The sequence below is a fragment of the Zeugodacus cucurbitae genome, chromosome 2, assembly GCF_028554725.1.
Source record: "Zeugodacus cucurbitae isolate PBARC_wt_2022May chromosome 2, idZeuCucr1.2, whole genome shotgun sequence".
NCBI classification, from domain to species: domain Eukaryota; kingdom Metazoa; phylum Arthropoda; class Insecta; order Diptera; family Tephritidae; genus Zeugodacus; species Zeugodacus cucurbitae.
Window position 1 is genome coordinate 80,760,211 of NC_071667.1, and position 23,881 is coordinate 80,784,091.

At 38.6% G+C, this 23,881-nt stretch overlaps 7 protein-coding genes across 8 annotated transcripts; 6 read left to right on the forward strand and 1 right to left on the reverse strand.

Moving 5' to 3' along the window:
• Window positions 1-1,665: 1,665 nt before the first annotated feature.
• LOC128919852 (mesenchyme-specific cell surface glycoprotein-like) lies at window positions 1,666-2,906 on the forward strand. The gene is made up of 2 exons (XM_054225354.1): window positions 1,666-1,814; window positions 1,913-2,906. Exons 1-2 carry the CDS (start codon window positions 1,800-1,802, stop codon window positions 2,753-2,755), a joined length of 858 nt encoding a protein of 285 aa, XP_054081329.1. The 5' UTR covers window positions 1,666-1,799; the 3' UTR covers window positions 2,756-2,906.
• Window positions 2,907-7,668: 4,762 nt separating this feature from the next.
• Window positions 7,669-8,927, forward strand: LOC128919789 (mesenchyme-specific cell surface glycoprotein-like). The gene is made up of 2 exons (XM_054231821.1): window positions 7,669-7,826; window positions 7,925-8,927. The coding sequence occupies exons 1-2, from the start codon at window positions 7,812-7,814 to the stop codon at window positions 8,765-8,767; spliced, it is 858 nt and encodes a 285-aa protein (XP_054087796.1). The 5' UTR covers window positions 7,669-7,811; the 3' UTR covers window positions 8,768-8,927.
• Window positions 8,928-10,820: 1,893 nt separating this feature from the next.
• LOC105220714 (uncharacterized) lies at window positions 10,821-11,826 on the forward strand. The gene has a single exon (XM_011197179.2). The coding sequence runs from the start codon at window positions 10,901-10,903 to the stop codon at window positions 11,687-11,689; it is 789 nt and encodes a 262-aa protein (XP_011195481.2). The 5' UTR covers window positions 10,821-10,900; the 3' UTR covers window positions 11,690-11,826.
• A 1,591-nt stretch (window positions 11,827-13,417) lies between these two features.
• On the forward strand, window positions 13,418-14,290 carry LOC105220454 (uncharacterized). Its single transcript, XM_011196894.3, has one exon. It carries the CDS (start codon window positions 13,500-13,502, stop codon window positions 14,172-14,174), a length of 675 nt encoding a protein of 224 aa, XP_011195196.1. The 5' UTR covers window positions 13,418-13,499; the 3' UTR covers window positions 14,175-14,290.
• Window positions 14,291-15,426: 1,136 nt separating this feature from the next.
• On the reverse strand, window positions 15,427-16,352 carry LOC105220462 (uncharacterized). Of its 2 annotated transcripts, XM_054233385.1 has the most exons (2): window positions 16,133-16,352; window positions 15,427-16,102 (listed from the first exon to the last, which is right to left on the reverse strand). In XM_054233385.1, exons 1-2 carry the CDS (start codon window positions 16,260-16,262, stop codon window positions 15,528-15,530), a joined length of 705 nt encoding a protein of 234 aa, XP_054089360.1. In that variant the 5' UTR covers window positions 16,263-16,352; the 3' UTR covers window positions 15,427-15,527. The 2 variants fall into 2 exon arrangements, with proteins under 2 accessions (XP_054089360.1, XP_011195202.2); XM_011196900.2 differs by having other exon boundaries at window positions 15,427-16,352.
• Window positions 16,353-19,100: 2,748 nt separating this feature from the next.
• LOC105220473 (mesenchyme-specific cell surface glycoprotein) lies at window positions 19,101-20,262 on the forward strand. Its single transcript, XM_011196914.3, has 2 exons — window positions 19,101-19,257; window positions 19,323-20,262. The coding sequence occupies exons 1-2, from the start codon at window positions 19,243-19,245 to the stop codon at window positions 20,115-20,117; spliced, it is 810 nt and encodes a 269-aa protein (XP_011195216.2). The 5' UTR covers window positions 19,101-19,242; the 3' UTR covers window positions 20,118-20,262.
• Window positions 20,263-22,804: 2,542 nt separating this feature from the next.
• Window positions 22,805-23,764, forward strand: LOC105220488 (uncharacterized). The gene has a single exon (XM_011196924.3). The coding sequence runs from the start codon at window positions 22,914-22,916 to the stop codon at window positions 23,640-23,642; it is 729 nt and encodes a 242-aa protein (XP_011195226.1). The 5' UTR covers window positions 22,805-22,913; the 3' UTR covers window positions 23,643-23,764.
• Window positions 23,765-23,881: the final 117 nt, after the last annotated feature.

Consider the following 23,881-nt stretch of genomic DNA (forward strand, 5'->3'; position numbering starts at 1 on the left):
CAAATGATCAATACAGAGCAATTTCTTCGGAAAGAACATGTTGGAGAAAGAAAAAGAATTTCTCTAAATTATTTGATGAATTTTATACTATTTTTACAACAACAACGTTTAGAATGGGTCTATGGTAAAGCAGATTTCTTTTTATCCTTTTATTTGATTTTTGTTTTTTACCTATCTTTATAGGGTATTATAGTTCTCATTTGTTGATTCGAAATCACCCAACCTTCAGTTGATTTAATACCCTCATATGGGAATGGAGAGAAATATAAGTATATTAGTCATATATCATAAAAGTGGTTGCTTTGGACTAAAATAAATTAAAATCACTAAAGAGCGATCAAATCAAAGGAAAGTTTCTAAATACCGAACGAATTTCTAGTAAAGTCGGTGTACATGGCATGTAATCATGTTTTTGCAAAGGAATCTTCTTGATCGAGACCATCTCAGACTAATCTCAAACGAATCAAAGCTCCTACAGTATTCTGAATAGGAACACAATACAAATTCCAAATATTCTTCGAAAAAAATATTCATTGAAGAGATTATTGAATTCAAAATGTCAATTTCCATGTTCCAGAACACAGTCAGGTTGCTCAAATTAAATCGAATGGTATTATATGGAACATCTTTCAAAATAATGAAATGGTTTCCGAGCCAATTGGCTTTGTTCTGTTGTCAAGCCAGAAGTGCAATTCACGTATGCATGTTTCAGTATATCTAAATCGAATGTGAACTCATCGTACCCATAAGTAAAACTAAATCAATGAAATTTCCAGCAGAGCTGCATAAACATGTATTGGTACTTTATGATTTCCAGCTTATAAAAACTTGTTGGAGATGGATTTAGATTTTAAAGATTAAAGTAAACTTGTATTTTATAATAAACTACTAACATACTCAGACCAAGTCAATCTATGATATTATGACGCATCATGAACAGGTAGTTCTGTATCAAGAGGTATAATCGAATTCAAGGATTACAACCCGCTTTTATCGTCGCTAATTATGCCAAAATATGAATTTCTGTCGAATACCAAACATTGGTTTCACTAGCGACTAGCAGCATGACGCAGCGGGTTACTTGGAATTTCCAAAAACAAAAACTACAAACCAACTAAGCATAGTATAATCTGATAACACCAAATATCGATTGCAACCGAACTAAACGTTTGGAAATCAGTTTTGCACATCTTTGCGGCGCTTTGTGAATCTAATGAAACTACATCGAATGTTTGCAGAGATTACCAGCCAGCGACGCGACACTTTATCTTCGTCTCGAAATCTTATATGTTGGATTAGCCACCTGTGGCGTTGACTTGAGCGGCGCCGACTTTGACACGATGATGATGATTGTGACAAGATAATGATTAATTTAATTAAGACTTGAATCTGCGAAACAAAAAAACGCTGCAAAGGGTTGATTGTGCAGAGAATGACGGTGTCTTTTTGCTGGCGGGTCAGAGCTCCATTTGCATAAACGATTTCATAACTTAGTTAAAACAGAAGACCTAAGATGTGTGTAAACTGTGATGGTCAACTAATAGCAGTGAGACAAACTCATTCATATGATTCGCGAATAGCTCTTTGTTGTGTTTGGCTCTCATTTGCAAGGTTTTGCATCTGTCCACGCTGTTGCGAGAGAGACTACTCTGAGCCTACCGCATTACTATTTCAGTAAATGACGAAAAAGATTAACGGTTAATGATTTAACAATATTCTCATCGATATAGTATATAAGGTGCGTTTCGCATTTGGTCAAATCAGAAACAAATCATTCTTCAATCCAAAAGAACTTCAAAATGCGTGCATTCTTTGTAAGTTAACGAAATGTTAAATTTAATTTGTTTAAGTTTTTGTGTGCCACGGTCTACGATTCAACAGTTTTAATAAAATATTGTGCTTTTCTTCCTAGGTGTTGTGCTTAGCTACAGTGGCGTATGCCGACAAATTGGGCTACAACTACCACCCAGTAGGACACTCTGACTCTGGTCTATCCTTTGCACCAGGTGGTTCCTCAGGAAGCATTGGTGGATTGGGTGGCTCTGGAGGCCTCGGTGGTCTCGGTGGTTTGGGAGGCTCAGGTGGTCTTGGTGGATTTGGTAGCGGTGGTAGCCTTGGCGGACTCGGCGGCGGTCTTGGCGGAAGTGGCGGCAGTGGCAGTCTTGGTGGTCTCGGTGGTTCAAGCGGTGGTTTGGGTGGTCTTGGCGGTTCCGGTGATATCGGTAGCTCTGGCAGCGTTGGACCATCATACTCCGCTCCCGCTCAAGCTGAATTCAACAAGGAATTCTTCTCCTACTCCGCCCCTGAACAAGATTTCGATGATGCTGGTGCCAGCCAAGATGTTGCCAACTCACTGAAGAAGAACCTCCGTGTTATCTTCATCAAGGGACCCGAAAACCGTGGACTCGAAAACGCTGCCCTCCAATTGGCCAAACACGCTGCTGAAGACCAAACAGCCATCTATGTTTTGCAGAAACAGAGCGATATCGGAGATTTGGCTAAGAAACTCAACTCCATCCAAGGCCAAAGCGCACACAAACCCGAAGTACACTTCGTCAAATACCGTACCCCTGAGGATGCTGCCAACGCACAACGTGCTATCCAATCCCAATACGACCAATTGGGCGGTAGCTCCCAAGCTCATGACGGTGGTGTTGCCCCAGTGCACAACTTCGCTTCCCAAGCTCCAGTTCAAGCACCAGAAGTACATGCTCCACGCAATGCCTACTTGCCCTCTTCCATCATCCGTGTTTAAGATGGACTATTGATTGGAGGACTAAACATACTTATTGAAGAACTGATTTGTTAAATTTATTAGCTGAAACATTTATATGTTTCACAATTGTTGTTGAACTCTGCTAGTTATTGTTATTGTTACCGATTATATTAAAATATTTACAAAGAAATTTACAATGTTTCAATGTTCACTGAAGTAAAGCAAAGGAAAAGGTTAATTTTTAAACATAACCCGTTTCAAGGATCCCTCGACGAAACGTCTTGAAGAGATATAATCTTCGATTTATTTCAATTAAATTATATTAGGTATGAATGCCAACATATTTTACATTCTACAAAAAGCGAAAATTTAAAAAAAAAGTAGCCAAAATGTATTTATAGCGGCATCTTTTGTAACAATTTCGACACTTAGCATCCGACATCATTTTGAACTTTACAGCATGAACGCCACTCAGACAATGATCCGCTACAATGTATTCCTATAATAATGGGCTGAAAATGTATTTCTTTGCAGGCTCATCGGTTTTTATGTTCCCTGTCGTTCCATCAATAGTTAGGGCCCATAATTATCATTATCTAAAAAACGCTTTCTGATGCCCTTGTTCAAAGATGAATCCAACAAGTTCTGGAACGATGAAACTGTATCTCTATAATCGGGATTAAGTCGAGTCATTTTGATATTTATTTATATTAAGAATATATTTATACAGAAATGGTTAGATACTTTTTTAACACAAACCCAATATTTGGAACTATTCTATTGGAATACCCAGTTTGTATGTGTTAAAGAATGAAACATAGTCACATCATTTCACTCTGATATCATGGGAGTGCCCTGAATACGGTGAATCGAATTCAAATCATGTTAAGACCTAACCTTCAGTTGATTAATGTCGTATATATTAGAACAATCTGGAAAGGGAGAAACCCCATATACTATGGATATTCGTAAACTTAAAGGATAAATGAATTCAAGAACAAAATCATAAAATGAATGAAGTGATAACATTATGTTGATTAGGCTTCGAAATTCGATTTTGAAGACAAAAGGTACGCCAAATATGCCATTAAAATATTGGAAGATCGCTAAATTTCAGTATATCACCTTCGATTGCAAACATCTTGACTAACAAAATAGAATTTTTACATAAAATTTATTTTTCTTTAAAACGAATCAGACATTTTAGTCTAATTAACAGTTGTTATCCACTGATTTGTTTGACTTACAACCATATTAATATTTCATATTTTTGAGTACAGTGGACTTTACGCTGTCAAAGGGCAATGGTATTCCTAAATACGGATTTCTCGACAACAAGGATTTGTAGAAGGCAATATTGGATGAAATAGGTTGGAGGTCGGTCTACTGAGCGTCCTATCCTCAGCACCATCACCCATCTTGAGACCCAACATTCATTAGTGGATAATATTCGACCGAATAGCCGTTGCTGAGAGTGTACACCAAGAACGCGTAGACCAAGATGACATGATACGAAATTCTCTCATTTTTCCTCAAACCGAATTCCCTGATCTCTCATTTTCAGTTGGTAGCAATGCGAGTTGAAGGAATTTTTGACAGATCATGTCAGAAAAGGCGGGATGCCAGAAGTACTCCCAGTAAAAGTAGTATAAAAGTATATTTAAGGTAGTATATATATGATATAGGCCTACTGGGCAACAGATAATTTAAAAATAATATCTAAAATGTAAAATTCCTAAAAGTTATTTCTAAAATGGCCAATCTAATTTTTTCGGTAATGGCTTCATTGACAAATGCTATAAAAAATCTCTCAAAGTCGTTCCGGACTGACGTATGGAACGACTTACATTAAAAGCGTACAGCTTGTGCAAGAACTAAAGCAGCTCGACCCACACATCGCATCAATCAAAAGATTTATTGAGAGAACACTTCGGTGAGCAGATATTTTTACGTAGATAATAAACATTCCCCATTACATTTTAATTTTCTCTGTTTTTTTTTCTTTAAAAAAATTCCTTTTTTGAGATCCTAATCCTACCTAAATATAACTATTTGTTAGTTAAATTATAAATATTCAACTTAAGGGGACCCCCCATTCTCGATTTAAAATGTTGACGATTTTCAATGGGCCGGTAAATGAACATAAATTATTTTTTAGGGTTGTAACTTTGCAAACATTTATTTGAAGACTTAAAAAAGAGGAAAGAAATTTTTACATAATTTTTTTGTTTGTTGTTGTTGTTTTTTGTCATCAAAAAAAAGCCCTTCTTTTCGGCGGCGCGTGTGATTTCCGCTCACTGGAACATCTGAAACCAAAAATTCCAACGGGATTAGAAAGAGTACATGTTTGGCTCTGGTATGAACTAGGATTATTAATTTCGAACAAAGATTAACAAAATGGCAGACCTTTGAACATTTTTTTTTTGAAATTTTTTTTTTTTTCAGCCACAAATCGAGTTGAAAAGTAATGAAGATCTTCACCGATTTGATTTAACCTAGTTCATACCATAGCTGTATATGTATAGAACAACGCATTAAGATTTGGAATCGGTTTTGATTAACCTCATGGCGCCAGTCGTAAAAACACTGTTTCGAGAAAAATGCGCTTAAAGTTTTAAAAAGCTCTCGCTGTCGCCTGACCATAAATCGGATATATCTTCAAGAGTTTTTGAAATTTCCACTTGAAATTTTAAAGCAAAATTCTTGAATAGTTATAGGTTCGAATTAAGTATAACAAGTAAGGAAGGGCTAACCGAACATTTTATACTCTCGCAATTTATATATTTAACTTTATTTATATTATATAATACACAATTTGACCCACATATTCGTCATATATATTGTATAAAGTCCATTGAAAGTTGGAAACCATAATATTAGGTTAGAAGCACCGAGGTCTTCGTGTTCGATATATGGGGCCTTAAAAACCTATGGTCCGATTTCGGCGATTTTTAGAATGGGGCTGCCACACTAAGTTCTGCACCGATATCGATATATATATTGTAAAGTAAACAATTCAGATTGTCTTCAAAGTTCTGGTATATAGGAAGTAGGCGTGGTTGTGAAGCGATTTGGCCTATTTTCACAATATATCATTGGGATGTAAGGAAACTATTACAAACCAAGTTTCATTGAAATCGGTCGAGTAGTTCCTGAGATATGGTTTTTGACCCATAAGTGGGCGACGCCACGCCCATTTTCCATTTTGTAAAAAAATCTGAGTGCAGCTTTCATCTGCCATTTCTTATGTGAAATTTAGTGTTTCTGACGTTTTTCGTTAATGAGTTAACCCACTTTTAGTAATTTTCAACCTAACTTTTGTATGGGATGTGGGCGTGGTTATGATCCGATTTCCTCCATTTTTGGACTGCATTAGGAAGTGGCTAAAAACACGACTGCAGAAAGTTTGGTTTATATAGCTCTATTGATTTGCGAGATATGTACAAAAAACTTAGTAGGGGCGGGGCCACGCCCACTTCCCCAAAAAAATTACATCCAAATATGCCCCTTCATAGTGCGATCCTTCATACCAAATTTTATTTCCATAGCTTTATTTATGGCTTAGTTATGGCACTTTATGTGTTTTCGGTTTTCGCCATTTTGTGGGCGTGGCAGTGGTCCGATTGTGCTCATTTTCGAAAGCAACCTTCCTATGGTGCCAAGAAATAAGTGTGCCAAGTTTCATCAAGATATCTTAATTTTTACTCAAGTTACAGCTTGCTCAGACGGACGGACGGACGGACAGACAGACATTCGGATTTGAACTCCACTCTTCACCCTGATCACTTTGGTATATATAACCCTATATCTAACTCGTTTAGTATTGGGTGTTACAAACAACCGTTATGTGAACAAAACTATAAACTCTCTTTAGCAACATTTGTTGCGAGAGTATAAAAACAAATCGATTTTGTTTTGGGGGGTTGTTACAGAACATATCAACTATTCCTATAGATTATTTATTATTTGAAATTATTATGAATACATGAAGTGTTTTAACATAATAAGAAGAGAGAAAAGATAAGTATTCGAAGAATATTCTCCCGATATATATTGAGTATTATTTTATTCAAAACATTTGTATCAAATGAGTACCCAAATTGGTTGATGTTCTGAAAAGTATAAATCTTCGTGATCCTTTGATTTGGAATGCCCATATCCAAATTATAAAATTTCAAACATCAAATAAAAAGTGTTCGGTAAATCCCTAAAAAACATTGAAAATCGTTACCATATCTCCAGTACTGTTAGACATTATTGTCGGCATTATTCCAATCTGCGAAGTTTAGAAAATATTTTTCATTTCAACAGCGTAAACTTGCAAATATACACATAAAATAATAGTTCGAAGTATAAATATATCTTAATGACTCACTTTTAGGGTTACTGCTATAAATAAATGTGGTACATCAAGGTAAATGTGTCATAGTATTTTGTTCTAAATGTGAGATCATCTACTATATTTCAATTAAATCGATTTGGTGGGTATTCCTTCATCCAAACCTTTGGGCGCAGATGTTACCATAGTGTTTTCATTGCACATAACCGAACCTAACTACACTTTATAGCTTTTGCTTCTCCTACCTCTACTGCTTTCGTAGTGACGCTTGTAAAACGATCTTCACGAATTCAAATTAATCTTTAATCTTAATACTAAAACTATCGAATTCGTTGTAGTTGTAGACGATGTCGTCGGTTGAGCCTCGCTTTAGATTTGCATAAATGATTTCATAATTCAACTAAGACACAGGAACTACATATGTATGATGTGTGAATATTGTGATGGTCAACTAGAGATGACGAAGCAAACGCATTGATATCGTTCGCAAAATATGTGTAGCTATTGATTTTCTGAAGATGAACTTTTTGCTGCTTCCTCTCATTTACAAGGTCTTGCATTTGCTCATTATGTTGGTAAGAGATTTCATTGTGCTTTACGTAGAAGATGCTAACACAAACATAACATTTAACTGTAGTTTTAGTGATTTCTTTTTTTCGATTTTGAGGCATATTCACATCGGTGTGGTATATATAGCACGTTGCGCATTCGGTCAAATCAGAAACAAATCATTCTTCAAACCAAAAGAACTTCAAAATGCGTGCATTCTTTGTAAGTTAACGAAGTGTTAAATTTAATTTGTTTAAGTTTTTGTGTGCCACGGTCTACGATTCAACAGTTTTAATAAAATATTGTGCTTTTCTTCCTAGGTGTTGTGCTTAGCTACAGTGGCGTATGCCGACAAATTGGGCTACAACTACCACCCAGTAGGACACTCTGACTCTGGTCTATCCTTTGCACCAGGTGGTTCCTCAGGAAGCATTGGTGGATTGGGTGGCTCTGGAGGCCTCGGTGGTCTCGGTGGTTTGGGAGGCTCAGGTGGTCTTGGAGGATTAGGTAGCGGTGGTAGCCTTGGTGGACTCGGCGGCGGTCTTGGCGGAAGTGGCGGCAGTGGCAGTCTTGGTGGTCTCGGTGGTTCAAGCGGTGGTTTGGGTGGTCTTGGCGGTTCCGGTGATATCGGTAGCTCTGGCAGCGTTGGACCATCATACTCCGCTCCCGCTCAAGCTGAATTCAACAAGGAATTCTTCTCCTACTCCGCCCCTGAACAAGATTTCGATGATGCTGGTGCCAGCCAAGATGTTGCCAACTCACTGAAGAAGAACCTCCGTGTTATCTTCATCAAGGGACCCGAAAACCGTGGACTCGAAAACGCTGCCCTCCAATTGGCCAAACACGCTGCTGAAGACCAAACCGCCATCTATGTTTTGCAGAAACAGAGCGATATCGGAGATTTGGCTAAGAAACTCAACTCTATCCAAGGCCAGAGCGCACACAAACCCGAAGTACACTTCGTCAAATACCGTACCCCTGAGGATGCTGCCAACGCACAACGTGCTATCCAATCCCAATACGACCAATTGGGCGGTAACTCCCAATCTCATGACGGTGGTGTTGCCCCAGTGCACAACTTCGCTTCCCAAGCTCCAGTTGAAGCACCAGAAGTACATGCTCCACGCAACTCCTACTTGCCCTCTTCCATCATCCGTGTTTAAGATGGACTATTGATTGGAGGACTAAACATATGCCTCACTGAAGAACTGATTTGTTAAATTTATTTGTTGAAACATTTATATGTTTCACAATTGTTGTTGAACCCTGCTAGTTATTGTTATTGTTAACGAATATATTAAACTATTTACGAAAAAATTTTAATTCGAAAACTATTTTATTATCGGTAGGTTTTTAGATAGCAATGTAGAACTCATTTATTCGAGGTTAATGATTTGGCTTCGCATTCAATAATTCGAAGAAGTTTTTTAGATCTTCAGTTCCCGATATTGACATGTTCAATATGAATTTGATGCTATTATTGATTTTTTATTATCTTCAGCCAAATTAACTTACTGTGATTTCAACTATCCAAAGCTATCGTATCGATTGATGTACATATTGCCGGGTATTTTTCGCATATTTTTTTTATGGAAGGACATATGAAACTATCAATACGAACTTCCGTCAACAACTTTGAATAACATGTCTAAGTTCTTTTTAAGACTCTAATATTTTAAACAGTATTTTACGGTCCTTATCTTGTTATCCGTCTTGTTTTCATTTTCCTCCATTTAATGTCGTCAATATCAACCACATTAAAAAACGAATCTATCGCCTGTACAAATTGTTTTTGTTACCGCTAAAGTTGTTGTGTGGGCAGCGAGCCAAAAGTGTAAAGTGTTTCTTAATTTTTCACCTAAGCCGAAGCGGCGTCTCTTTAAGTGTGACGAAAAGAACAAGTTTGTGCGCACGAGTGTGTAAACGAATTTGGAGGTATGCGGGTTTTTTAGCCAAAGGTGGAGACATCATTAATCTGATTATAAATTCATAATCGCTGGTGGATATTTAATAAAACTATGATATAGAGGCTATAATGCCATAATGTTCATATTTACATTAAACGCTGTTCAGCGATATTTTAATGAAGAAGTCATTATGTCAAAAGCGCAGCAATCGTTTTTCTATACAAAATCTACATACGGATTACTTTGAGCGTATGTGGTAATATTTATACCCAACGCGTCTACCAAAGTGGTATTTTCTTTGGAGTTTTAATGTGCTTTTTGATCTCGACAACGGCCGAGTATTGGGCTTCTTTGGGGTTTGTTCACTGAGGCGTCAATATTGATTTTTCAATTTTTTTCTTTAATAATGGGATTTACAAGATCGTTTTAAAGAAAAAGGAGATGTAAGGCAAGTATGTCTCCGAGTGGTGAATCCCGAGTATGAGCTTCACAGCTTTCATTTGAACTTGGTGTGTACGATCACAGCAGGGAAGATTTAGACATCTGCCGAAAAGAATGGAAGCGGACAGTGGCGACTATATTTGCGGATTTATGAAGGGATTAGGGAACTCCAATATATAAGAATTCACGTGACATCACGGACTACACAAGTTGATAAGGAAGCCCAGAATGTTTGGAAGGCATCGAGATTGGAACCGGTCTCTGAATAAATCGAGGAGGTTTTGGAGCGTCATTAGGATGAAGAGGACAGAAGTACCATATCGGCAAGTGCTGATACTCGAAAACAAGGAGTCCCTCGTTCATCTTAGCAACGCAGAGCTTCCCGGGGTTTTTGTGCGCTGGGTATAAAAAATTTTGAGCTAACATTGAGCATTTTTCTATGTTTTATGATCTCCCGCTGCTTCCTTCGCCAGTTACACGCTTTTCACGCTTATCCATGCTTTTTCTTGTATTATTATACAAAATCATAATACTAATGGAGGCTATTGCAGCATTGTAACTTGACATTTACGGGCCTATCAAAATGCCGAATTCTCGTATTAATTAAATAAATTTTGTTCCGAGTCTTTTGTGTGCTACCTGACACGGAAGGTTGTAAAGTCACATAAATAAACAAAATAATAATGGACAAACAAACTAATAGGGCAACAATAGCATTAAGACGAAAACATAATAATGAAAACTGTTGTCAATATGAACTTGTAAACGAATTAACCCGAATGAGGAATGTACATTTGTACACTTGGGACACTTTGCTGGTTTTGTACATACTCGTTTCAACTGAAAATTGTAATATATAAGGCTGGTTAACACAAATTTGGAGGCATTCTAAGCGAGAAGTTCGAGTGTGAAACAAAGGTCGAGGAAACGGAAGAATAATCCAAAAAAATGCGTGTATTTATCGTTTTGTCTTTGGCTGCAATCGTGTGCGCCGATGTCGGTTACAATTACCAAGCCGGTGGTGGAAGTCATTCTATCGGAGGACACAGTGGTTCCAGCGGTTTGAGTACACACGGTGGTGCCAGTCTGAGTGGACACGGCAGTTCGATTGGATTAAGTGGACTTGGCGGTATCGGCAGCTCCAGCGGTTTGGGTGGTATTGGCGGTTCCAGCGGTGCAGGCAGTGCAGGTCTTGGTGGAGTTTCCAGTGGTCCAGTTTCAGTCAGTCCAGCTGCTCCAGTCCAATATGAGAAAGAGTTCTACACATTCAGCGCTCCTGAAAGCGAGTTCAACAATGACAATGCCGGACAAGAAATAGTCAGTATTAAGAAAAATTTGCGCGTAGTCTTCATTAAAGCGCCTGAAAATAAGGGTCTTGAGAATGCCGCTATACAGTTAGCCAAACAGGCTGCCGAACAGAAAACCGCCATTTATGTGCTCACCAAACAACCTGACATCAGCAATCTGGCTCAACAACTACAAACCATCAAGTCACAACAGAGCAACAAACCCGAAGTACACTTCGTCAAATACCGTACACCTGAGGATGCCGCTAATGCCCAGAAAGCCATTCAATCGCAATACGATCAATTGTCGGGCAAATCTCAGGCTCACAACGGCGGTGTGGCGCCAGTCTTGAACTTCGCTTCTCGTGCTCCAGTTGCTCCAGCACCCGCACCTCAGGCGCCAGCAAACTCCTACCTGCCTTCGTCAGTCCTGCGCCTATTCCGTGCTTAAGAACTTGTCAGGAGATTGTTGGTAGTTAAGCTCGAACTGATTGCTTTATTTGTTGTTGATTATTATGTATTTTTGGTTAAAACGAAGTTTTTATTGTTTTAAATGAAATGCAAAGCAAGTAATTTGCTCAAAAATTATTTATTTTGTTTGATTTCCTTTACTTATTATATATGTAGGTATATATTTAGTCTAGGCATCGCTTACGCGATTATAGCTGAATATACTGTTTGGTGCAAAGTGAAGCCAGGTCTTTCTCTCGCTGGCATTTCCAACGAAGTTGAGGCCTTCCTCTTCCTCTGCTTCCACCGGCAGGTACAACATCGAACACTTTCAGAGCTGGATTGTTTTCCATTCGAACAACGTGACCTAGCCAGCGTAGCCGTTGTCTTTTTAGTCGCTGAACTAAGCCTATGTCGTCGTATAACTCGCACAGCTCATCGTTCTATCGTTTGTGGTATTCGCCATTACAAACTTTCGTGAATGTTGTCGTCGTCCACGCTGCAGCACCATACATCAGGACAGGAATAATGGGCGACTTGCAGAGTTGAGTTGGGTTTCGAGGCTGACATTGTTGGTGTTGTTGATGCTGATAATGGAGTTATGTGTAGAAGTTTATGCAAGAGGGGAAAGTTTCTGACTGCTATGCAATTGGGAGTGGCCAGGAACGATTCTTTTGTGTATGGTTTAAGCAGCTAGCGGCTTCTGGCTTTAGAACAAGTATCCTCTGAGTAGCAAACCAACATCCGTTTGATTGTGCGACGGGTTTCGGACCCACCACAAAAAAAAATCAAACAGAGCCTCGGATGGGAAACCCCTTTTCTTATTAGTTCGTGTTAAAGTAGTGCTATTAAAACTTCTTTTACTAACAATTTAGAACTTGGAACCATGTCTTAAAAGTAGAACAACAATAGAATCAGTCGTCATTCGTTCTAAATTTCAGTATTATTAGTAATAGTTATTGTCATTATAAATGTGATTATAAACTCAATTGGAATCTTATCAGTGACAGTAAGTGGGATATGGCATCTATCTTTCAAGTCAAAAACAATGTAACTGCTAAACATCATATAAAGGATAAGCTCCATAGAGTCAATACCCTAAATAAACTACCTGCAATAAGAATAAGCTGTTTTATGAAAAAATTAAAACTTAACTATAAACAGCATAGCAAGTTATCTCGCAAAGTGGAGAAAGAAATTTCCATTTTTATCAATGAAATTAAGCGGGTGATACACATAGTAAAATTGTAGAAAATGAATATTTGACAAACGCTAACTTTTGTAATTACAAATATATAACTTAATATAAGATTTTCCATTTACTACGAGAGTTCATTAACCCAATGAATCTTTAATTAATTTTAATTTTTATTATTTTTTGAGTTTCCTTTAGCTCCATGTGAACGCTTCATTGAATATGTATGGGTTATCAAGTTCGCTACCAACGTTTAGCAGATCAAAGTCAAATTTCGGACCTAATGGAAATGCGAATGGTCTCTGCAGTAAAGTCTGATTTATTGGACAGTTATTGGTAAGTAGAGCGCTAAGATGAAATAAAAATTGTTGGTAGTTTCTGTATAGTTTTCGATGCCTTAGCTTATAATTAAGCGCTTCTTGCGATAATTTGGAAATAAATTGCAGTAATGAAATGCATTTTTTCAGCCTCGATACCACTTTGGAGCATAAGAAGCTACTCGATTTTGTATAAATATTGTCGAATTGCAGGGAGTAAATCAGTTCAAAGTAAACCTTTGAGAGCTAAATACATCTTCTATTGATTTAGAAATCAAATAACCAGTGTCGAATACAAAATGCGTGTCTTTATCGTGTGCTGCTTGCTCGCTGTTGCCTCTGCCGACAAACTGGGCTACAATTATCATCCTGTCGGACATTCAGATAGTGGACTTTCCTTCGCACCAGGCGGTAGCAGTGGTGGATCCGGTGGTGTTGGTCCAGCTGCGTCCGGTCCAGCGTACTCAGCACCAGCACCAGTTGCCGAATACGAAAAGGAATTCTACACATATAGTGCCGATGAGAACGACTTCAGTGAACCAGCTGACAATGGTCAAGTGGTCGAATCATTGAAGAAGAACTTGCGTGTCATCTTCATCAAGGGACCCGAAGGCAATGGCTTGGAGAAAGCTGCTGCCAACCTCGCCAGACACGTTTCCGAAGAGAAGACCGCCATTTATGTATTGCAGAAACAAGCCGATTTGGGCGGTTTGGCTAACCAATTGCAGGCTCAACACGATGTGCAACGCAGCAAACCCGAAGTACACTTCGTCAAATATCGCACACCCGAGGATGCTGCCAACGCTCAACGCGCCATCCAACAGCAATACGATCAATTGGAAGGTAAATCTCAATCGCACGATGGTGGTGTTGCTCCAGTTCACAACTATGCATCTCCTGCTGCTCAACCAGCTCCACGTCCAGTTAGCGCTCCTGGTGCTTCTTACCTGCCATCCTCGATTCTCCGCTTCTAAGAAGTTAAGGAGTAACTGGTTATTGTTATGACTTCGAAAATCCACAGACTGATGTTGTTATTGATTGTTGATTAGTGTTAATAAAGAATATTTTTTTAAATTTTTACGCAAACAAATGAATGTTTTTAATTTATAACTTTCCCTTAATGCTGTTGCTTTAAAGATTTCGTCAATTCTTGGTTTTTAACTGAAAACGAATATAAATTAGCGGGGATAAAGAAGATGACGAAAGTCATTTACTACAATTAAGCTTAAGATTAGATTTTTTAAGATTAAGATTTTTTCAGTCAAAAGAAGAATTTTTGGTCTCTATAATGATTGCAACAAACACTAACTTCTTTGATTCACAAATGACTACATTTGTTACAAAAATTCGAGGTTCATTAAAGAATATTTGGTGTGGAATAGACTGGTTAACTTAGATAAGTAAAAAGAGCTGAACCAATGAATCTCACTTGTACAGCTAAAATCGTGCGTCTTTTGTGGAACCGCAAACTGCCAAATATAAATACCCCAGGCCTTCAAAATTCGACAAAGCGCCTTGACTCTGTTAACAATTTGTATATTTTCTATCGGACAAACTTATGTTACCGAGACAATTCAATCTTAGTCTGGCGAAAGTTGGAGAGCGTATTAGAAAGTGGTTTAATGTTTCAATCTCGTCATCAAAAAACAACAGAGGCAACTTGCATCCTGCAAAAGAACTCCGACCATTGCGGAGTACTGAACCTTGCTGAGAGCAAGTAGTTCCATGGACCTACTACGATAACCACCCCAAGGAAGCTCATGCGAGAAAAATTTATTTCTCTCACTTTGTCATAGAGAGATATGAAACTTAAGACCCAACCATGTATGGTTTTAAATTTTTACAAATGTGAAAAGAACGTGAAGAGATCAAGCAACAAAAACAATAGTGTAAAAAGTAGATACTGACCAATTTTAGCGAAATTTCATACATAGTTTAAAGAGGAGCGAAATCACCCTACCAATACAACACTTTTAAGAATGCTGCGAGCTTATAACTCCGATATCAACAGAGATATCGATAAAACACTTCGCCACTGAAATTTGACAATTCTAACTGAAAGTCTTACAAAATCTAAAAGGAGTATCTCTCTTTTTTCTGGAGTTCGAGCTTATCTAAGAATACAATTTAGTCGAAAGCATTCATAAAATGATTAATCCTTCTACAGTTAGAAATAAATTTCGTGCGACTAATAAACTTTTTTGATTTTAGAAAATATAGATTTTATTATAAAACAGCTTATAGTATAAACAACAATAACAATGGTCCTTAGGAATATATCAACAACTCATTTTGAATTATTTCCTTACAGCAGCAGACAATTCTACTTAAACGCGGATGATGGAAGAGGGCAAGTAGGCAGAACCGGGAGCGCTTGCAATGCGTGGTGCTGGACGAGAAGCCTCAGAAGCATAGTTGTGCACTGGAGCAACACCACCGTCATGAGACTGAGAGTTACCGCCCAATTGGTCGTATTGCGATTGGATAGCACGTTGTGCGTTGGCGGCATCCTCAGGGGTACGGTATTTAACGAAGTGTACTTCGGGTTTGTGTGCGCTCTGGCCTTGGATAGAGTTGAGTTTGTTAGCCAAATCTCCAATATCGCTCTGTTTCTGCAAAACATAGATGGCGGTTTTCTGGTCGGCAGCAAGTCTGGCTAGATTGGCGGCGGCGTTCTCCAAACCATTATTTTCGGGTCCCTTGATGAAGACAACGCGCAGATTCTTCTTCAACGAAGCTTCGATTTGTTCACTGCCAGCGGGTTCATTGAAGGCATCTTCATCAGCGCTGTAACTGTAGAACTCCTTGTCGAATTCAGCGGCGGGTGCTGAGTAAGAAGGTGACACTTGTGTGGCGGCGCCATTGTTGCCGCCTAATCCACCACTACCACCTAATCCACCGCCTAGTCCACCAAGACCGCCCAATCCACCACCTACCCCACCACTGCTGGCACCTGGCGCAAAGGAAAGGCCGGAGTCCGAATGACCCACAGGACGATAGTTGTAGCCCAAGCTATCAGCGTAGGCAACGGCGAGTAATGACAACACGATGAAGGCACGCATTTTAATACAGTCGAAGGTGGCTTGAAATTGAGTTGAGTTGAATGATTACTCTGTAGTGGTTGTGTTTGGAATGATTAACGTACTTGCATAGTCTAACTTTTATATGATCGCAAGTTTGTTCTTAAGAGTTTTAGTTGTCAAACGGCCAAAAACAAAATGCATTTGAACTCTTGTGGAAATGCATTCAAAACAGAAATTTTGGCGACAAAATTATTTGTCAACTTCGTGCGAACGCGAAGTTGAGCACAGAAATATGCATAAATAATAACGAACTGTGATGATCTCAATTTTCTTTTCTCACACAATAGTTGGCTTATTAGTATCTATTTTTAGGTAACACTAAAGTTATGCGAGCAACAACATAAAAAACTAATTTTAACTTTATATGGAAATACTTTGCATAATCGTTCGAAATACATGTGAACCCAAGTGATAACACAGTGTGATATCATATGCCTTGTAAAGTAAAAAAACCCCACTAACAGCAGTCAGTACGTTTTTTTTATCACAGATATTTAGACCAACACTTTCCTTGCCCGTAACTGACCTCATACAATCTGAAATATAATAGCTTCGAGCTTTCTCGTAATCACGTGATGTCGTTTACACGATCGCACAAAAGCATGTAACGCTCCGATTGATCGTCCCCTGTGAAACAAACGGCCTTGTGTTTTTTTTTATTTGTACCAAACCTCAAACCTATAAACCTAATTCTGATCAAATTCCAACGTTGTTTTTTATTGTTTTTTTGATACTTTGTTTTACTGCCGCATTTTTATTAATTTTCTATCGTTTTTAATTGCCTCCATTGTTTGCTCTGCCAACTGATCCGACCATTCAATGTCCCCAACTATAGAAATACACGCGATAAAAAACGAAAACGAACTTGTATGCAAATAAACTGGTTTCGACAAATTCAAAACGCTGAGCGTTTCCTTCTGGCGTTTTTGTTTTTTACTGTTTTTAGTCTTCGCCGTTTGAAATTTATTTTATTATGCATTTTTTTATAGCCACTCTTATGTGTTTCTACGAATGAGCGTATTTTTTATACAAAGTATGCGGGTGGAACGACCTCTAAAAGTCGCACCGGAAGTAGTCAGCCGCACTGATAATCGTCGTTTATGCTGTCGGATATCAGCAGGTCGGTCGAATGTCGCTTTGCATCGTTTGACGTACTCTCGGTGGGAAGTACACACACACATACTCATCGGATGAGATACAACGATGACCGATAATAATTCAAATGCAGCTGCAGGCAGCTTCTCTGCTGATTTAATCGCTAAAAATACTGCCAAATTGCAGAGAGTTATGTATGGCGGCATTTACATGCTCACATCCAATATGAGACATATATGTATGTATTAATTTTTTTCCATGTTTCACATTCCATCAGATAATTCGCTAATTGGCCGTTTTATCGTAGCGTGAATGATTGGTTGTTTAGCTCATTAGATTAATTGCTTGGCGCCATTCATTAGCGATTTTTTACGAATTAGAAAATTGCAAATGTCAATTAAAACATTATTTATAGTTAATCATTCGCAGTTTCTCTCGAGAAGTGTAAAAAAACTGAAATTAGTTTGAGTAATATTTCATATTTTATAGAAGATAAACAATTTATCCAAAACTAAATATGAAAGAAATTGTGGGCAATTCAAAACATTAAAATCAATTAATTATGTTGGTCATAGGAACTGATTTTGAGGAGATATCTTTCGAACAAAAATAACACATAATGATATACACTACCTCATTCATCTGATATTAGGTTACGAGAACTGTCGCAATGGATCTCATTTACATATCGCAGAGAAGACCTCTATATATCGTCGAAGCGCTTTGAGCCTTTCACAAATTTTATCAGGCGGCTAATGCTCTTTCAAGTCGGTTCACTCGGTTCGCCAAAGCTGGACACTGGGTAGGAGGAAATGACTTGATATTGCCACCTCACCTTCTGTCATACATCAATGACAGTTTGCTTCCGACTGGATTCCTAAACTCATCGCAAGTATGCCCATTTCGCAGTGTCTAGTCTGTACTCCCACTATTGCAAGTACGTCAGCCAACCTCTTACGTTTAACTCCTTGTGATTATTTTTCGTTCCAGAGGCCCTAACGGGAGGACTTTGCATGAATTTCAAATTGTATGTATAAATTCTCTGAAATCATTGAATAAATAGAACTGGATCAGAGTCAATCATGTTGGCTTGTTGCATGATACAGAACATATGATGGATTTTAGTTGTTGCTTGGGATAGTCAATAAGGCAAGAGGAATGGAAAGGATCTTCGATGAATCAAAGTCTAACCAAAATTGTACTTTACGAGTGACTTAATGTTCAGTTAATGGGGTTTACAGTTATCATAATTTAGACGAGTTCGTGAATAATGCTGGATACAGGGATAGAGATAGCAGTGAGTCTCCTCAATTATTTACTCCTTTACATGATCGCCCTCAACCACAACTGTTTTAATATTGAAATGAAAATTGCAAGAGCAAAACGACACAAATACATATGTAGATATATGCAGAGTTTCATTTGATAATTTCACGACAACATCAAAAACTGCGATGCCGACCACAGCGATATGAATATGAATAAATTTTACGCTCAACTCCGACGAAGCTGCATACGAATTAGCATAGACATAACTAAAAATGTTATGTGCAAATTATTGTCATAAAATAAATGCCTAATTATGACAATAGCGATGAGAAGACACAAAAGAGTTCTTCGCACACAGCTAATATTGATCAGTGGTATTTGAGAGTTGCAAAAACAAATTATTATTGGTGAGCAATGGAATCTCAGCCGAATGTACAGCCGATGTAGTAGCAGACAGATACGAAGATGAAATAGCAAATTGATTAGATTATTATTTGTTGTGTTTACTCGTATAAATATGAAAAGTCGCAGACAAGAAACCATCATAAACCAATAATATTTCCAACAAGTATTAACAACTAAAATCTGAAACAACATGCGTGCCTTCATTGTAAGTAGTGCTACTGTGAATACGCTAAAGGGTAAAAAATAATACTTATTTTTAATATTTCGTAGGTCCTGTGTTTAGTGGCTGCAGCCTCTGCTGATAAATTGGGCTACAACTATCGCCCAGTGGGACACTCCGACTCTGGACTATCCTTTGCACCAGGTGGTTCCTCAGGAAGCATTGGTGGACTCGGTGGTTTGGGAGGCTCTGGCGGTCTGGGTGGATTAGGTAGCGGTGGCAGTATCGGTGGACTTGGCGGACTCGGTGGTTTGGGCGGTCTTGGCGGTTCAAGCGGTGGTTTGGGTGGTCTTGGCGGTTCAGGTGATATCGGTAGCTCCGGCAGCGTTGGACCATCATACTCCGCTCCCGCTCAAGCTGAATTCAATAAGGAATTCTTCTCCTACTCCGCTCCCGAACATGAATTCGATGATGCTGATGCCAGCCAAGATGTTGCCAACTCACTGAAGAAGAACCTCCGTGTTATCTTCATCAAGGGACCCGAAAACCGTGGACTCGAGAATGCTGCCCTCCAATTGGCTAAACATGCTGCTAACGAACAAACCGCCATCTATGTTTTGCAGAAACAGAGCGATATCGGAGATTTGGCTAAGAAACTCAACTCTATCCAAGGCCAGAGCGCACACAAACCCGAAGTTCACTTCGTCAAATACCGCACCCCTGAGGATGCTGCCAACGCACAACGTGCTATCCAATCGCAATACGACCAATTGGGCGGTAGCTCCCAAGCTCATGACGGTGGTGTTGCCCCAGTGCACAACTTCGCTTCCCAAGCTCCAGTTCAAGCACCAGAAGTACATGCTCCACGCAACGCCTACTTGCCCTCTTCCATCATCCGCGTTTAAGTAGAATTGGTATAAAACCAGATCACACTTGTTGTTACCTACTTTGTTTAATTGAAAGAACTGATTTGTTAAGTTTGTTATACGAAACGTTTGAACCAAGTTATGAATATGGACGACGCTTATTATTGTTATTGTTACTTAATATAAATATATTGAAAAAAGGTACGATTTTTAATTACATTTCTTGTTATTCCAATGTTTCTTTAAGTTTTCAAAATGAATGCCTCCAATATGGAAGAATTTATTTTAAAGTCATATCTCTCATGTATTTTTAATACGAAAATGCATCAAAGACCGATTAGAGCCAAGAAATAAGTTAAAACAAGTATTAACTCTTTTGGAAAAGCTTTTAGTCCTTATGTCGTCTAGTTAAAATATTGCTTAAGATGATGGCATTAAAAAAATTACAATCGGGAATAGATGAAAGAGGAATAAGGCAGACATTTGTAAGAATGTTCGTTCTTTTTAAACAAACAATGAAAATATGTTTTATGTTTTCAAAAAGTGATGCTTCAGAAAAATATAATTGTTTCTTCGCAATTAAGTTCATTACCATAAAGAAACAATATGTCAAATTACTTTCAGGATAACAGAACATCCCTCCCAAAAAAAAATTCCGAATTGAGTACAGGAAAGATAACGGGGAATATTCAATAGGCCACAGATAAGAACATTAATTAAAGACAATATGGAAAAGGTTGAGGAAAAGGCGTGAACTCACATTTGTTTTCCTACGTTTTTTGAAATATTAGGTTGTCTGGCCATATGGGAGTATCTCATAGTGGATGATTCCCTTTCAACCCCACCAAACACACAGTAAATCCCTTCCTGGCCGTCAATCCCGGCTTGACCACTGGTTGGGACGATTCCCCGGCCTTCGACCACGACAGTTTTCGCTTGATATTGTCGTATGTGATCCATTTTTCGTCGCCAGTCACCATCCGCTTCAAATGGCTCGAGTTCGTTCCGTTTCAGCAGCATATCGCAGGCGTTGATTCGGTCCAGAAGGTATTTTTCGTCAAATCATGTGGCACCCAATCATCAAGCATTTTTGTGTATCCAGCCTTCAGTAGATGGTTTAAAATGGTTTGGTGACTAACTCCCATCTCCTGGGCGATGTCACGAGATGCCATATGCCGGTCTAATTCGATGTTTTCCATGATTTGATCGGTATTCGTCGTCGCAGGCCTTCCGGCGGCTGGCTTATCCATGGTGTCGTTTTCCCTCGCTCTGAATCGTCGAAACCATTCCTCCGCAGTTCGAAGTGATAGAGTCCATCCCCCAGTACACCATTAATCTCATGGAACGTTTCTCTAGCGGATTTGCCTTTAACGAAGGAAAACTTTAAAATAGCGCGAATTTCGACGTTAGTGAACTCCATGTTTACACGTCTATAACTGTTGAACTCAATATCCAAACTAATCATGCATAGTGTCGTTTTGTAGGTTATGTCAAGACCTTTCAAAGATGTGTATTGCCAGATACGAGCTCTGTAGCGGTTTATACATAGCCGCGAAATTCAAAAGACAAAAAGTCGGAAGGGAGATATTTGCCAACCGAATGATAATAGTTAGAGCCACAATTAATGCGTCACTTTCAAATTGTTGGAAGTAAAAGGAATCCAGTTACGTTTTCTTTACAACTTAATGCATTATTTTCCAGGAAATTATTTTCGATCCAAGTAAAGAACAAGGACACCATGAATTAATTATGATGTAGGAACGATATCAATTTTGTTATTTGAGTTATTCCCTAATCAGAAGTGGTATTCTTGTCTAAAGCCGTGACGCGTCCAACATAGTACGATGATAATAAATTAATAAACTCCATTTAAATTTTTTGTTAATTATCATAATAAGTTTAATTATACATTTAGCATGTTCCGTTATGCAGCTAATGCTAAATGGAAAGATTAGAGAAAAAGAGAAAAATACATTATGCTTTCAAACAAATTTACGACCAAACATCGAATTAGTGTAAAATTAAAGACGAATAATTTGCAAAACGACTCAATATCACACCCGATGATAAACATAACGGATTGTTATACGAACATAAATAAATATTTGTACTACCGAATTATATTTACGAGCTGAATCGTGTTGCAGTAAGTCCGCATTTGATTTGTTGATTTCTCCGGCTATAGTTATGTTTGAGGCAGTCGCGTGCAATGGATGTACTATAAATATCTTTTGCAAATTTAGTGTTTAAACGAAAATTGAATTTATTAAAGAAAAAACTCTGACTGTCGAACGCTAAAACTCAATGTGACGATATACGTCCATATTAATTAATTTGTCTTATGGATGCTGCTGAAGACTTGGGCACTTTTAGCATGGCATTTGACAACGCAAATTATGCAGGGGCTTGGTCAAAGCGATCAGCAACGAGTGACGTTTCTGCTCATTTGTAGTCAAAGCCAAATTTATGACCTGCGCGTTGACAAGTGGAGCAGAGCAAAGCGTGAAGATGTCTTTAGCTTGCGGAACATCAAACAAAATTCAAATTCGACATGCCCATTGAAGTCCGCAAACTGATTTGGAGTTTTTGGTCAACCAAAGTAGATGAGACTGAATAAAATAATTTTGTCGATACACATATAAATATTTAATCAATAAATAATGGCAACTTATGCATTTTGGGTTTTTATGAAGGTTTGGAATTGAATTTGTATAAAAGATGGTGCATCGATGATGGCAAATCATTCCAAACGCGACCATTTCAGAGTCTCAATACGACAACCGCGAAAAGAAGCGAAACTAGTGAAATAATTATCCAAGTGTTAATATAAAAAAAATGCGTGCTTTTATCGTCCTGTGTGTCTTAGCCACTGCCTACGCAGATAAATTGGGCTACAACTATCGTCCAGTTGGCCATTCCGATAGCGGTCTTTCATTCTCGCCCGGCAGTGGTTCCAGTGGTCTCGGCGGCATCGGCGGTGGTATTGGTGGACTCGGCGGCATCGGTGGTGGTATTGGTGTTGGTCCTGCTGTATCAGCTGGTCCTGCCTACCATGCACCAGTAGCACCAGTTGCCGAATACGAAAAGGAATTCTTCACATACTCTGCTAATGACAACGACTTCAATGAGCCTGCTGACAATGGTCAAGTGATCGAATCGTTGAAGAAGAACTTGCGTGTCATCTTCATCAAGGGACCCGAAGGCAATGGCTTGGAGAAAGCCGCCGTCAACCTTGCCAGACACGCCTCAGAGGAAAGAACCGCCATTTATGTGTTGCAGAAACAAGCCGATTTGGGCGGTTTGGCCAACCAATTGCAATCTCAACATGATGTGCACCGCAGCAAACCCGAAGTACACTTCGTCAAATACCGCACACCCGAGGATGCTGCCAACGCTCAACGCGCCATTCAATCGCAATACGATCAATTGGGCGGTAATTCTCAATCTTATAACGGTGGTGATGCACCCGTACACAACTTCGCTTCTCCAGCTGCTCGTCCAGCTGCACGTCCAGTTAGCGCTCCTGGTGCTGCTTACTTGCCATCATCGATCATTCGTGTTTAAGCAATGAATATAAGCGCGATAGGAAAATTGATTTCGACTCTGAGATGTTGTTATATATAGACTGATGATACCTGTTATTGTTGTTATCTACTTTTAATAAATTTTTTACTTGATATTGCATAGTTAAACAATTTTTTTGGTAATTAATTTCCGGATATATGTAGGTTGGAGTTCATTAAAGGTATAATTTCTATAGAAACAAACGATCGTAGTAAATGAAAAAGGTCTCAGAATATAGG